Source organism: Lates calcarifer, linkage group LG7_1 (assembly GCF_001640805.2).
Source record: "Lates calcarifer isolate ASB-BC8 linkage group LG7_1, TLL_Latcal_v3, whole genome shotgun sequence".
NCBI classification, from domain to species: domain Eukaryota; kingdom Metazoa; phylum Chordata; class Actinopteri; family Centropomidae; genus Lates; species Lates calcarifer.
The window spans coordinates 22,936,430-22,952,151 of NC_066839.1; the positions used below are offsets into that span (position 1 = coordinate 22,936,430).

General features: G+C 39.3%; 3 protein-coding genes across 4 annotated transcripts in view; 2 read left to right on the plus strand and 1 right to left on the minus strand.

The window, feature by feature from the left end:
• LOC108899331 (gap junction beta-7 protein-like) overlaps window positions 1-15,618 on the plus strand; it is a 494,318-nt gene extending 478,700 nt beyond the window's left edge. Inside the window, exons 1-2 of one of the 2 annotated variants that reach the window (XM_018699728.2) lie at window positions 11,666-11,918; window positions 12,614-15,618. In XM_018699728.2, coding sequence (XP_018555244.1) covers window positions 12,629-13,420 — 792 coding nt within the window. In that variant the 5' untranslated portion in view covers window positions 11,666-11,918; window positions 12,614-12,628 and the 3' untranslated portion in view covers window positions 13,421-15,618. Of the gene's footprint in view, window positions 1-11,665; window positions 11,919-12,613 lie in introns of those variants that run through there. The other variant, XM_051072060.1, reaches the window with a different exon arrangement.
• Window positions 181-7,026, plus strand: ddx51 (DEAD (Asp-Glu-Ala-Asp) box polypeptide 51). Its single transcript, XM_018699751.2, has 16 exons — window positions 181-402; window positions 929-1,263; window positions 1,920-2,089; window positions 2,194-2,344; window positions 2,686-2,831; window positions 2,944-3,015; window positions 3,096-3,202; window positions 4,201-4,309; window positions 4,447-4,592; window positions 4,731-4,920; window positions 5,064-5,179; window positions 5,278-5,394; window positions 5,801-5,902; window positions 5,994-6,057; window positions 6,151-6,285; window positions 6,593-7,026. The coding sequence occupies exons 1-16, from the start codon at window positions 380-382 to the stop codon at window positions 6,608-6,610; spliced, it is 2,001 nt and encodes a 666-aa protein (XP_018555267.1). The 5' UTR covers window positions 181-379; the 3' UTR covers window positions 6,611-7,026.
• On the minus strand, window positions 7,576-8,567 carry smim8 (small integral membrane protein 8). Its single transcript, XM_018699752.2, has 2 exons — window positions 8,308-8,567; window positions 7,576-7,822 (listed from the first exon to the last, which is right to left on the minus strand). Exons 1-2 carry the CDS (start codon window positions 8,434-8,436, stop codon window positions 7,664-7,666), a joined length of 288 nt encoding a protein of 95 aa, XP_018555268.1. The 5' UTR covers window positions 8,437-8,567; the 3' UTR covers window positions 7,576-7,663.
• Window positions 15,619-15,722: the final 104 nt, after the last annotated feature.

Below are 15,722 nucleotides of genomic sequence, written 5' to 3' on the forward strand. Positions count from 1 at the left end.
ATGAAATGACGGTTGGGTTACGTTTTGGTTGAGATTTTGCATTTTAAATATACTTTATAGAAATACGTATTATCATACGCATGGTAAACTGGCCATGAAAGCGAGATTTAGTTGGCTTCAAACTTTTTAGCACGGAAAAATCGGGTTAACGTGGCTGCGCCCGACTGATGACGGTAAAAAAAATGCAATTGCGTCATCAAACCGCGTCTAGTGCAGTATGGCAAACGGACATGTGAGAAAATAGCCCAACAGACTGTATATAAAACTTTAAAGGACCGAAATTACGAATCTGAACGGGGATGATAGATAGTCAGTGTTAATATTTTTCCAATGCGGGATAGAAAAAAATCATCTAGGGTCGTTTCATCTTGCTGTTGACATGTCTCTGTTTCTTGTGAACAGGTGAGATTGTTTTCTGTACTAGCTTACATTGCTGGTTTTTCGTTATGTTAGGTCTTGACCCCTTGAGTTTTAAGACTGTCTGACGTCTGAGTGCTTTTTCGATAATAAATATTCGCATCAGATAGCCAAACTGTTTTGCACTAAAATTTCCTTTGACTGCCAAAATATCAGAGGCTCTAAGAGTACCATTGTATATGTTTTCTATCAAAATCTTTCATATTTTATCTTTTGGCTTCCTTTCTGCTTTTCCTTGACTTTGCCTGGACTCAGGTCATGCGCGGGTTATCAGTGTCAGTCTCTGATCTTTGAATGTAGCCAGTGTCATCACTGTGTGTCTGCTGTAGCACGCATGTTGTACACAGACACAAACCCAGTTTGGAGCGTGGTAGAGTTAAGAGTTTATAAGATCACTAAAATTATCAGCAGCTAGCTAGCTACAAACCCGAGTTTACTTTAAAAAGCTGCTGTGCTGTGATTATGCTGAAGAATCTGTAATGTGTATTAAATGCTGTCATGTATCTTTTAGGTATCTTGGAGAGGAAGACGATGGGAGCGTCTCGAGGGAGTCTCGGTCTCAGGCGTTACTGGCTAAACTGCAGCAAAAGGCAAAAGAAAAGCAGAAACAGAGTTTGACAGAACAGAGACAACAATTACCTGAAGAACAGACAGTACAGCAGAATGTCAGAAAGAAAAGAAAAGCTGACAAGGACAGCAGTCAGGAGCCTCAACACCACAAAAAGAGAAAGTCAGAAGTAGTGCCTTTGCATGTTTTGGACTCTGAAAATCACGATGAGCCTGTCAAAGAAGAGAAGAAGAAGGAGAAAGGTGTAAATGAAACACAGAGGAAGAAGAACCAGTCAGGTGCTTTTATATATTTAATACCAACTTTGCAGTTCCTCTCAGTCTTGTGTCTTTTTGCTCATTGGGCCTCATGCAACAATGGCCTGTGGAAACTGTTGTGTTTCTAAGTGGCATTTTACCTCTGATTTAAGAGAAAATGTGGCATTCATCAGTACTTAAATTCTCTCTAATACTAGAAATTTATGAGTAGTGGTTCAACCTGGTCATACAAGCCTTGGACAATCTGCCTTTCTTCACAGGATAAAAACACTCTTCTGACTGCGGAATCTTAAGGCCTTAATCTGAATCGGTGTGAAATTTAACTTTTGGTTTTGGTGAATGACCAAAATGAACTAAAATGAAATATACAACTCAATGCAAAAGTAACATCAGGCTCCCAGTTTACTGAGATTTTTTTTTAGTTGTTGGATATTTTTATTGGCTCAATCTCAAGGGATTTATTCAATATTGTGATGATCAAGATCATCAGTCTCAATTAAAAGTTATAACTAGTGATGAAAAGTAACTGATTTCTGCTCTAGTAATGTAGCTAGGAATATTGTGCTCTAGTAGCTCATTAATGCACTTTACCTTTTTAGGTAGATTCTAATCAGTGACTTTTACATTCTCTGTAGTGGTCTAGTTATGACCTGTTCAACTTTTCTTTTGGATTTTAGACAGTTCAGTTGAAGGTCTTTCAGACACTCATGTGACTGGAAGAGATAGACAGGAGGACACAGCAGAAGAGGAAGCAGAGGAAGCAGCAGAAAATGACTCCACAGAGAAGACTTCTGCTCCAGCTGGATTCACAGTGGTGGGAGCATTTGAGAACAAACCTGTCCAAAAGGTAAAGTGATATATTGATGGTGCTAAAGGAAGGGTCAGGAGTCACCAATATCCTTAGTATTCCTCCTCTGGGGACCATAAATATGTTTATTCCTGTGTTCACAGGTACACAGAGTCCTGCCTCAGTGGCTCGCTCAGCCCGATGTGATTCACAGAGACATTAAAAGCAACCTGGTCCCTGTCTCTGACATCTCAGGGCTTTGTGCTCCACTTGTGAAAAAACTACAAAATAATGGAATTCAGCACTTCTTTCCAGGTAATGACACATTCTGAATGAATCTGTGTATTCAGCAGGTTCTAAGTGATTGAGAATAGGTCTGTATTATTTCACTTAATATTGATGTTGTTTCATATATGCCACATATTACATCAGTGTTATTTTCTTTATTTATTGTTTAAGTAAATCCTTATACCTGATGTCTGAGCTGTCTCTCTAACTCAGGGGGGCACATATGTTGTGTTTGGCATGTGGTGGCAGTGTGAAACAGTTCATTATGAGGGAATATTGTTATTTGAAAATGGTTTGGAACCATCAGTGAGGTTAGCACACACTTGAAAAAATAAAAGTTGTGAATAGTTACTGTGGTCTTTTCACAGTGCAAGTAGAAGTCATCCCAGCCATCTTGGAGAGCACGCAGCAGGGGCTGCTGATTGGATGTGGTGGTTATAAGCCCAGAGATATCTGTGTGTCTGCACCAACAGGCAGTGGCAAGACTCTTGCATTCGTCATACCTGTCATACAGGTAAACTCCCTGCCTTCTCTTTCAAGCCACTACTGCATGTGTAAGATTGAAGAAGGTGGAATATATTTATCATTTATTATATTATATTAAAGACAAATATTTCTACCATCAGGTGCTAATGAAGCGGGTGGTGTGTGAAGTCCGGGCTTTGGCTGTTTTGCCGACTAAAGAGCTTGCTCAGCAGGTCAAAATTTTTCAAAACAAAATTCACTTATGTTTGTTTAAGGCATTAAAAAAGCTCAGCTGACATGTTGTCTTGCGCAGGTTTGCAAAGTGTTCACATCATACGCTGAGGGAACTACTCTGAAAGTGGTGATGCTGGCTGGGCAGAAGTCCTTTGCTGCCGAACAGGCTTCACTCTCAGAACACAGGCAAGTATAAAAACTGAAGCATGGCTTCAAAAAAGATCAGAATCACAAGATATGAGGACTTTTGCATTTAGCACCACTACAATATGACAGTTAATTTAGTAAATGCTTTGCAGGGTCTGAATGTTAGAATGTGTTTCTGTACTGAAAAATAGTTTGTGCCAGTGTTGGAATGTTCCTAACTACATTTACTCAAGTACTATCCTTAGTGTCAGTAAAAGTCTGGGTATTCCTTTCTAATAAGGCATATTTAATAAAGGGTTAATAAGTTGTAATTAATAGCCAGTAATAATATGATTAATGATTAAACATTTAACATCAATAAAACATAATGTCAACTGATTATTCATTCATATTCATAAAAATACATTATTAAATCATTTATGAAAGCTTTATTGATAAATTGACATCAAGAGGAACAACACATGAGTTGCTAGGTTCTTTTCCCTAAAAACATCTGTTTGGCTGGTCTATTGTTTTGTATAACAAATAATGTTACTTATGATCCTTGAGGTACATTTTGCTATTATACTTCCTACACAGTCATATTACTCTAGTTTTTTTCCTTACATTGGTCATAGCAGACAAGGTCAGGCTGTAGCTGTAAAAGTACTGAATTAAGAGAGGATGTGTTTCATTGAATTCATTCTATTTTTATTTTAACAAGGGACAAAGTCTTATTTTTTCTTTGGAAAGTTATATAGTCTCACTTTAAAGTGCTGATTTATTTTTTGATGGCAGATATTATGCTTCTTTATGCAGCCACTGCAACAAGTTTAAAATGTTGACACAGCTTGAGCTTTAACTTCAAATTTGCAGCTATGTTGTAGGAAAAATATTCAAGATTAAAGATATAGATCAGGACTTGGTACAGTATTCAGTATTGAATCGGAGCAGAAATGACTATATTTTAATTATAGTAACCCAAACAATTATTCCAACAAATATCATACTGCAAAAAGACTCACTGACATTTCTGTGAATCATGACTTTTCTTCCAGAGGGGGTGTGAGACGCACTTTAGCAGACATTGTTGTGGCCACTCCAGGTCGACTGGTTGATCACATCAACAAGAATTCAGGATTCTGCCTGGAACACCTTAGGTTTCTTGTGAGTTCTTTAAACCTGTATAACTTAATCCAATAAATTAATACAACAGCAGATATAACTGACAATGAAGTCAGTTGTCTGCCATCTATCATTTGTGTACTTTTTTAAAGTGGCTTTCATTCTCTCATCCATCACAGATCATTGACGAAGCGGACAGAATGATTGACAGCATGCACCAATCTTGGCTTAGTCAGGTGGTGAGGGCTGTGTACAGATCAGGAAGCAGATCTGAAACCATGTCCATCTTTAAGAGGGCTGAGCCAGCCTATGTTACAGCAGCCAGGTTAGTCAGACTGTTCTGAAGCCACAGATTCTATGTCAAGACTGATAGTCCTGTCTCCAGTGGGGAGGTAAGGGTTAGCTTCAGTACTGTAGCTGTGTAGACTTCAGTAACCATGTGTTGCTCTGTGTCTCCTCTCAGCCTGTCTCCACCTCAGATGCCACTGCAGAAGCTGCTGTTTTCTGCCACACTCACTCAAAATCCAGAGAAGCTGCAGCAGCTGGGCCTCCACCAGCCCAGACTTTTCAGCTCCATCCACAGTCATTCCAGCACCACACCAGCAGCCCCCACCCAGAAACAAGACCGCTTCGACTTCCCCCAAGGTCTGACGGTAAGAGGTGGCATCTTACCTTTAGGAAAGAGCACAGGCAAACATGGAAGTGAAGAGAAATACGGAGCATAGAAGGCAGTGATGCTCAAAAATTAGCAAATGCTATGGTCACTTTGTGAACAACTGCACTTTTGTGTTTTTAGGAGTATTATGTTCCCTGTACGTTAAGCAAAAAGCCCCTCCTCATCCTTCACTTCATCCTGCGTATGAAGCTCAGCCCCATCCTGTGTTTCACCAACTCCAGAGAGACTGCACACAGGTTGGGGAGAGATGTTTAAACTAATTACATAAAGTTTCTTGTGTGTTTTTCTAAAGCATGTGTAGACTCTGTGTTTCTCCTGCTTCTTTCCTCCTCAGGCTTTTTGTGCTGCTGCAGCTCTTTGGTGGAATTCATGCTGCCGAGTTCTCTTCCCGACTCTCTCCTGGTGAGAGAAAGAGGACGCTGAAGGAATTCGAACAAGGAAAGATCCAACTGTGAGTACGTGTGTGTATAAAGTTCATCAGAGATCGCGGACAGGTTCATTTTTAAACTGTAAATGTCCCACTCACTGCTCATCTTGGTCACAATTCTTTGAACAACAAACTGAAGGGCTCAATCAGCAGATAGATCATTATCACATTTTCCTGTTTAGTTTTCTACATCTAAACTACCAGCAAAACAGTGACACAGTCAAGTCAATGGAGTCATTCTGGGACAATGGCATATTTAAGTAATTTGTGTATTCAATTATAATTTGTGAATGGCCATGGACACTAAATGGAGTATCACTACTTAAGGCCATTTTGACATGTTTAGATTTATCAATTATTGATTTGTATCTTTAATGTATTCATAAATTCCTGTGAGCTTAAAGGATAAATGAATCATGTCATCCTGAAGGTTGATCAGCACAGATGCAGCTGCCAGAGGCATCGACATCAATGGAGTCAAATGTGTGGTGAATTATGATGCACCACAGTACATCAGGACGTACATTCACAGGTATACTGTCCATATATAGAACCTCTAATGTTTTAAGGTGCTGCTGAGTTTCTGACAGTGTCTTTATCCTGACTTCTGTGTCTTTGTTAAGGATTGGAAGAACAGCAAGAGGTGGGAAAGCAGGGCTGGCCTTCACCTTTCTGCTTGGAGTACAGGTGAAACAATTCTACATAAATAAATAAACAGTTTAAACTATTCTATCTAAAAAGATGGTTAAAAAAAATGAATGTCTTTGTTGGCCCACTCAGGAGAAGAACTTCCTTCAGATGGTGGTGGAAGCAGGAAGCCCCGGAATTCAAAAGCAAGTTGTTAAACCTGAGAACCTCAAGAGTATGGAAGCTCGATATGAGCAAACACTGCAAGAGCTGGCTAACGTTATCAAGGTACCATCTCAAACACATTTAAATGTTAAAATAGAATGTCCTCAGTTTAAAAGGCTTTTGAGCATATCTGCTCATTATATTACTAAAACTCTACGTATGATTGAATAAAACCAACTCTTCTTTAATCACAGACTTAATGGATAGCAATGATTTTGATCATTTTAACGTACTAGTTAAGCAGTAGTTACTGTGTACCTCCTCATGACAACTGAAGCTCCATTGTTTAATGTTTGCAGAACAACAAGGTGATGTTCCCCTGACGGCTGTGTAATTACTTTTTGCCACTGCCTTTTATTTCCCTTTATAGGATGAGAAAACCCGATAATGGAGCAACACTGACATTCTCCTCCGAACTGATGCCTGTGCCTTATAAAGATCACACTGCATTTTTATGTGCTGTAGTAACATGTGCATCTCTGTGAATAATGGCAGAAGAAAAAAATGATTAATGATTAATTATTAAAGACAAATTGTAATTTGCTCTCCTTCCCATTAGTCTGTCAGTCTTAGAGAAAACAAGAGTGAGAAGAATATAGTTCATACATAGAAAGCTCTGTGGTGGCTATACCCACATAAATACACACATTATGACATGAATAAACATATGTATAAATTCAGAAACTATAGTCATGTACTATTTGTGATATAAAGATAACTAATTGAAATGAAGTGATATTTCATCATGTTTTTTATGTTTGTTTTTTTTTGTTTGTTTCATTGGAATAAAAATATAAAACTTTTTATAAGAAATTTACTCAAAAGTTATTTTATTTTTGACTTTTACTCCAGTGAAATTGTGATTCCATGATGTGCAAATTAAAAAACAAAACAAAAACAGCACTTTGAAAGAACCAGAAATAATTTCTAAGTTTTTCCTGGATGCTTTACAATACAGCTGACCACAATATAAATATTATTTTAGATTTTACAAATGTTTTAATGCCTCCCAGGCAGTTATTCATTTCTTTATAATAAAGGTTGTGCACACAGAACACTGCTCAGGTTTGAATTTAGACATAAGCTATGCCTAACAGGGAACCCTGTTAGGTCCCAAATTAGGGCTAGAAATAAAGATAATTTTATTATCCATTATCCATATTCACATATTTGATTAGAGGGCATTATAAATTTCATTAATGATGAAAACTGTCCATCACAAGTTACTGGAGCTCAAGATGATGTCTTCTAATGTTTTATCAGGATGCAGTGATTCATTTTCCAATGTGACAAACAGAAAAGCAGCAAATCCTCCTCAGGGATGCATGGAAATAATCTAGCAAGTGTCACTGATTCAATCCAGCAAGGTTTTAATTCCCTCTGTCCTTACAATACATAAATGCACACACACTGACTGAGTGTTATAGAACATGTTGTGCCATCAGTCCCATTTGGAAGTCTTCCTCCTCATGTATCTCTCCCCTTCACTGTCGATGGCCTCGTATAACTGCTGGTCGTTTTCTTTCATTGCGTGCAGGTAGCCAAGGTAGCCCACGCACAAAGTGATAGTCACTAGTCCAAACACCATCACCGGTTTATTCTGCAAAACAGCACAGCTTTATGTTACAGTGAGGGCACTCAGCTGTCAGCCTGATGAACTGTGATATATCATGTTTCACACAAAATAATCTACTATATCAATTTCCAGTGAGGGGTATGTTTCACAGTACACATTGCTACTCTTAATAGTTCCCTCTTGCATGGGGATTACATTCAATTTCCAAGTTCACATTTGTTGAAGGGAAAATTCTCAGCTGATTTTCCTTTTCTGAGCAATGCCACTGTTTCCCTAGGAGACCATATATGTCATACCAGGTCTGGATCAAAAACCACTGATGTGACATGATAAAGACATAAGAAGAATTGCATGAGTCCATCCAAGTGAAATGATCATACTGAGTGACGACAACATGTAAAGGATGCATGACCCCTCCTGCCCTGCAAGCACTAACTGCTCAGCGGAAATAAGTTTATTAAACGTTGCTTCTTTGCCCAGTCAACCGAAGATAAGTGTGTGGGTCTTACAGGCTTAATGAAGAGTTCAGGGTTGACAGCTCGGAACAGTGTGGTGGTCTGTGCACCCCTCAGCCCGGGAGTCCTGTAACCTTTCTCCCCGGTACTGTCCTTCCCTTTACCGGCCTCTTTATCTGACATGCTCGGTCAAATCTGTGCACGGCAGCTCTCTGGGAAATGATAATGCAGTTCGAGAACTAAATGTTGCAGACTTCTGAGACTATGCTACTTTCACGATCGCAGCCATGTTTCAAAGTCAAAGACGACTGCAACGAGACAAGACTGAAGAGGAAAATGAGAAAAATGTCCTCTGAAAGGTCACAGCGCCCCCACTGGTTGTGAGCGACAAAGCCTGGCACATCTGTTTCCATTGTGGCAAATTACCATGATTTGTTAATCAACATGGGCTGAGATTACCTTTTCAGAATGGAGAGGAGTAGCCTAATTATCAGTGTGTTTTATATTTGGGCTAATATATACAAGGGTCATTCAATAAATAATACAGATAGAAGCTTACTTTTTTTTATTTTTCAACGTAGTCTCCCAGCACTGTCACACACTTTTCCCATCTGTGCACAAGCTTCCGTATTCCCTCAGCGTAAAAATCTTTGGACTGATGTCTCAGCCAGTCGCTCACAACACTTTTGACTTCATCGTCACTTTCAAAACTTCGTGCCTCTCGTGAACGCTTTCAAGGGACCAAACAGGTGAAAGTCTGAAGGGGCAAGGTCTGGGCTATAAGGGGGATGAGGGAGCAGTTCCCAGCCCAGCTCGTTGATGGTCTGCACCGTTGCTGTGTGAGGCCTTGCGTTGTCATGATGCAAGATGACTCCTTTTGACTGATGACCCCTGCGTTTGTTCTTTATGTCTTTCTTGACCTGCCTCAGCAGTTCACAGTAGTTAGCACTGTTCACAGTGCTTCCTTTTTCAAGGAATGAAATGGTGATTGGGCCTTGCATATCCCAAAAAACGGTGAGCATCACCTTCCTAGTGGACCGCTGGGACTTGAACTTCTTCTTCACTGGAGAGCCTACGTGCTTCCACTCCACGGACTGCCGTTTAGACTCAGGCTCATAGTGCCAAACCCATGTCTCGTCACATGTGACCACCTTCTTCAGAAACTCATCACCATCCTTCTCATAGCGGGAAAGACACTGCTGGGACAACTTGACCCTCCTCCGTTTGTGCTCTGCAGTAAGCATCTTTGGCACCCACCGGCAGCTGACCTTCGAGTAGCCAAGGTCATCATGGACAATTTTGTGTGCTGTCCCAACAGATAAGCTCAAAGTCCTTGCAATGTCATCCACTGTCACCCTTCTGTCAGACTGAATGAGGTCATTGACTGATTCGATCACCTCAGGAGACCTCACTTCTGTAGGCCTCCCAGGCCTGCCTTCATCCTCAACACTGCTCCAGCCTTCTTTAAACAATTTAGCCCACTTGTAGACATTTTTTTGGCTGAACATGTGGCACCATACACAGTTGACATTCTCCTATGAATTTCAACAGGTTTGCACCCTTCAGCAACCAAAAACTTGATAACTGACCGCTGTTCAATCCTGGAGCATGCTTTTTGGTCGCATCTTTGTTAATCGCAAACTATATATATATATATATATATATATATATATATATAGGCACCTCTATGTTCCACAGAAGCGTGCCCTGAATAAATGGATATGTTTAATGGGAACTCACAGTGAACTGAACACGTACAAATACAGAGAAGGTGCAATGCAATTTCAGGGAAGAAAGTGCAAAAGGAAATAAAATGACAGGAAAATATGGAGACAATTTCATGATAAATGTATGACAAACGTACAACAAACTCAAAATATATCTTTACTTTAATCACCTATTATCAATATTTTTGAAGAGGAGACATAATTTCAATTGAAGCCCATGGTGGTTTATAGCATATTAATTGCAAATCTGTTTGTTAAAAAAACATGTTCCCTCAGGTGAAACAAACACAGCACCCTCTGTGTTTGGAATGACTTACTGCCAGGATTCACAGCACTTTTCTTGCAATATTCTTGCTAAATGATGTATATTAACCAAATTTTACATAATGATGACCGAAAAACAAATGTTTATTAGAGCCTCTGGAGCTAAGATTTAATATAGAATGGACAGTGAGGTACTATAAACAGTAGAGGAAGAAGTATTTATTATCATTTATTTCAAAGTTGTAGTACTTAAGTGTAAAAATACTCAATTACAAGTAAAAGTACCACTTTCACACTTTTACACTATTTCCTCCTGAGTGATGTTTAAAACTGCTGATGCCCAGCTGTTTTAGGAAATTACTGACCCTATATTTGTGAGCTATTTTTAAGATGTTTGTCATCAGTAGGAAGCAGTGAGCTTGGGTCTGAGGGAAACAAGCAGGATTGTCATGGCACCATCTGTGGCTCCAGGTTTACCTTGTGTTCATTTGTTCTCCGTCCTTGTCTTCCTTAGTGGCTCCTCCCCTTGTATGTGTGTGTGTTTGTGTGCGCATGTTTGGGGCATGGCTCTGCACTCTGCTCTGATCTTTCTGGCCCACCTACTTCTCATCACTCATCATCTGCAGTATAAGACACCTGGCTCTTCAACCACTTATCATCACCATCAACAATGGTCTTAAGGAATGTTGTTTCATGTTACTCACTACTAATGCATCATCATGTAAATTTTGTTTTACTGTAAAAAGTGAGGTTGAAGGTAATCTTTAACAATGCTTCATATCTTATAAGCTAGTCATATTTTGTTTGTAAAATCTTAATTTGAATGGATGAATAACCTACTCCCTCCAAAGATCCTACTAATACTGATTGATAAATTCTAGCTTTTTGTATTACACAAATATAACGACTATCACAGAGACACCTGGCATCAGCTTGTAGCACTACTACAGTCATATTCTCTGAACTGAACAATAATTTCAGCACAGTGAGGACTCATTATTGCTGAGCACAACAGTTATACATTAACCACCATAAGAGGAGACCAATTATAAGCTGCTTTGTACAATTGCAAGAGTGCAGGCAAACACCTGACAAACAAGGGACACAGATATTAGGAAGACACAGGCCTTGGGTAACATGTTTTATTCATCAGCAGTGTAATGTGATCTGACTCTCATCAAAGTTAGATGTGTCAGTGCAGGTGGAAGAATAAAGAAATAAAGAAATAAACATTTGATTCTGTGTGGTTATTTCAGTGTTCTCCTCCCCACACTGAGTCTGAACAGGAAAGGAAGTAGATATTTGCATTAGGTAGCTCCATGGTGATGTTGTCTGTGTAAACACACACGCACGCACTCACACACACACACACTCACACACACACACACACACACACACACACACACACACACACACACACACACATCACTTCATGTGAACCTTTCTCTCCAACAGGTGAATTAGAGGAAGGTTCCTGGTTACGCGATTACTAGTAATTCACAGTAAACAAAAGAGAAAGTATGTGACACATATCATACGTTGTTGACTGTTGGAGTCTGTCTGGATAAGGTGTGGCACCCAGCTGTCCCCTGCAGGTGTGCAGGCAGGAGGATACACAGTACAGACCGACACCACCTGCTGTTACACGGAGAAGAAATCCCTTGGGCACCGCCGGTAAGTATCTGCCTCTCACTTGTATTTGACCAGAGTCTACAGCATTTGAAGTACTTTATTTATTTGAACAATGAACTATAGCATCTTAGAAAAGCAATATGTAATAAAAAGCACACATTATAATTGAAGACCAGTTCTGTATTACCCTGACCTTGGAAATACAGGTGGAAATTGTTCAGATCATTAAAACATATAGTTCACCAGACCATGACTACATCAAACAGTGTTAAGTGTCAGATGCTTCATAAACAGTAACATAGGTATGTTGTGAATGTGCTGGAAAACAATCAAACATTCAACAAAATTGGGAAACCAACTTCGTATTGGTTTGTGGTGATTTGAATATTTGCAAATTTGCTGGCTCCTGTACATAGTGGATATTGCTAGATAAAGTTTTGCTTCACCAAACTGCCACAAGGTTGATTGGGATCTACTGCTCATTTTATTGTCCTGGGGCCCCCCAACCCGGTAATACCAATCATGAAAATCACTAAAAGAACAAATTAAATCACAGTTTTTATAAAGCAGTGCAATGAATGGCTCCCAGGACGGTCACCGGTATTGTATAAATACACAATGTAATCTGTAGTAAACAGGTAGACATGTAAAAACACTGGTATATTTCAATAAATAACATTTATCCAAATATCCTAGAGGTTTTTGCAGTGCTAAATTCACTTCCTGTTCCTTGACAGGAGTCTCAGAGGAAGATGAACTGGAGCTTTTTGGAGAATGTCCTCAGTGGGGTGAACAAATACTCCACTGTGATCGGGCGCATTTGGCTCTCTGTGGTCTTTCTCTTCAGAATCTTGGTTTATGTGGCAGCAGCTGAGCAGGTGTGGAAGGATGAGCAGAAGGATTTTGTGTGCAACACCCAGCAGCCCGGCTGTGAGAACGCCTGCTTCGACCACTTCTTCCCCATCTCACAGGTGCGTCTGTGGGCCCTACAGCTTATCATGGTGTCCACCCCATGCCTGCTGGTTGCCCTGCATGTGGCCTACAGGGAACACCGAGAGGCCAAACACAAGCGAAAACTGTACCAGGACAAAGGGAGCATTGATGGAGGTCTGTTCTGCACCTACACAGTCAGCTTGGTCTTCAAGATATCCTTTGAGGTGGGCTCCTTGCTCGCTTTCTACTTCCTGTACAACGGCTTTGAGGTGCCTATACTGCTCCGCTGCAGCCAGAGTCCCTGTCCCAACACAGTGGATTGTTACATAGCCAGAGCCAAAGAGAAGATGATCTTCCTCTACATCATGGGCTGCACCTCCATTCTGTGTATCACTCTGAATGTTGTGGAGCTCATGTACATTATTTGGAAACAGTTGTGGAAATGTTTCACCAGGCGGTACATCCCTGTGGAGGAGAGTACTCTCTGTCACAGCCAGCCACCTGTTTCCATTGTCAACAAGTTTGTCTCTGCTGAGCCCACATCTAATACAGACACCAGCACCACACATCCACTGCTGAAAACCAGCCTGTCCAGTCCTAGAGGGCAGTGACTGACTGAGGCTTGTTCTCATCTCAAAGTGAAACTACAGTGAAACCTTGTTTAACCTGATACACTGCCCACAGGTGTCACTCTACAATCTGTAATATTAAAGAAGAGAGCTAAAAAGATCTTATGCTAGTGATAAGCATATTAACAGGGAGGGAATGATCTATGCAGTAATGCATCTTAAAACCAATGCATCTCCTGGAGCTGATGGCGCCTCAGCTGAGTTCTACTAATCTGTGACTGGACAACATGCTTTTTTCCCCATTATGAAGAGCATAGAAGGAACCCCTCCCCTTTTATATTTTCTTCCCTCTTTTGTAAAACCATTATTATAAGTAAGTATAATAATAGTGAAATATCATAGAAGGGATCTCTGTTGTTGTTTGAGAAATTCTTGTTACCCATCTTGCTGATGATTCTATTTTTACAACACAAAACTCAAGCACCTGCTGCAAAAAGTAATAGAATCTGTTTCTGGAGCCTCTAGTCAGTGTTTAAAAAGTGTGAATTGTTATGACTCTAAATTTTTTTTATTGTTCTCCGTCTCTGACAGGCCTATATAGTCAGGGGTGAGTTGACAGTTAGAAAATTACAATTACCACTTAAGAATGATAATATTATCCTAAATGTAATATTCAAAAAGTCAAAGAAAAAATGTACTCAGCTGTTGCAAAGATGTTTATTTTTAAAAGGAACAGCCAATTAGAGGGTATCTTACACCTCACATATGCTGCAGATAAATATCCAAATACAGGAAGAACAGGATTTTCAGCCACCATTTTAGCTTTGAAAACAGACTAGAGAATTCAACTAGGACTGAGTGACATGATGGAAGTATCTCAGTGGCAGCCATGATAAGAGCTGGTTGAACTCTAGATGTTGAGGAAAGGAGCTTCATTGCTGCCTAACTTATCTTCTTCAGCAAAAAATACACTGGACCTTTCTTTACTAAAAGAAAGCAGATAATGCAATTCTTTGCAGCAGCAGCGTTTAAAGGGACCTGCCTCAGCAGACCCACGTACATGTAGAAACAACAGAGTACCTATTTTATGTTTGTGACATGATCAAAAACTTATGGAAATCCTTCATGCTTGGCTGAGCTTCTTATCCATAAAAGCAGATTTAATCTCTTTCTGACTTTAGTTAAGAGTCATCATGAAAAACAAACATACCATATACATAAATGTCATTTCACTAAATACCCCCAATTGTAGAGTGCACTAAAAAAATGTATTCTTAAATTTCTACTTAACATACGTATAAGAACATCAAAGTGCCAACGGCAGGAAACTTGATATACTATCTGAATATACTCTGACCCCTTTTCAATTCCTTAATTTTACTATACCATTATTTTAATAGAGCAACTTACTTACTGACCAGTCATGTAGTCATGTTGTCATATTATCGTCCCGAGACCCTGTGTCCTCATATTGGAACATTACATTTTGGGTTTGTCACACCTTAATTTTACTAAACTTAGACCTATTGCGCATGTTAGTTGACACTTATTTGTCCAATCTAGTGTTCTCAGTGCACTCAACAGTGTAAACAAGAGGCAGCAGTCTCTGTCAACACAATCTATAGCCAAGATCAAGATAAAAATATAAGAGGAACAAAATCAATCAAATTCTATGGTTGAAACTTGCTTTTTTATGCTCAATAACATCTGTTGCTTGATATAGTATACAAATTTGACAAGACAACAAACATGACAACAGGACGTTACTATTTATATTTGCAGCCATGACATAACAGCCATGTTTAGGCATTGAGATACAAAGTTTTATACACTGATGACTTTATTATGTTATACAGTATAATAAACCCATTGTCCCCATATGCCGACTTCATTTTTTTCAAAAAACACCTCCTGTTCAAACACATGATTTAGTTTTTATACTAATCAGGTTATATCAATTCAAAAAAACTAGGAGAGATTAAAAATACAACCATAGGAGGTTAATTCAACATTTTAAGCCTGTTTGTTTTGTTTTAATCTTTATTGATAACATTATATATTTTGTTGTTACTTCCTGTGAGTTACTGATGGTTAAGTGTTCCCTGTGTATAAAATGAAAACATCCTTTTCTGAGGAGGTGTGATTCTGTGTTGGACAGGAAACCTTACTAACTGTAGCCTACACTACAGCACTGAGTTCGTCACTGTACATATCTTCTATGTTTCATAAATAAAGTTATCTTTAAAAATCTAATCTAAAAAATCTGTAAATGCAGCCAGATTATCTAAAAACCGTGGTTGTCTTTTCCTAAATCCTTATGAATTCTCCCTCACGCCTTTCTTTG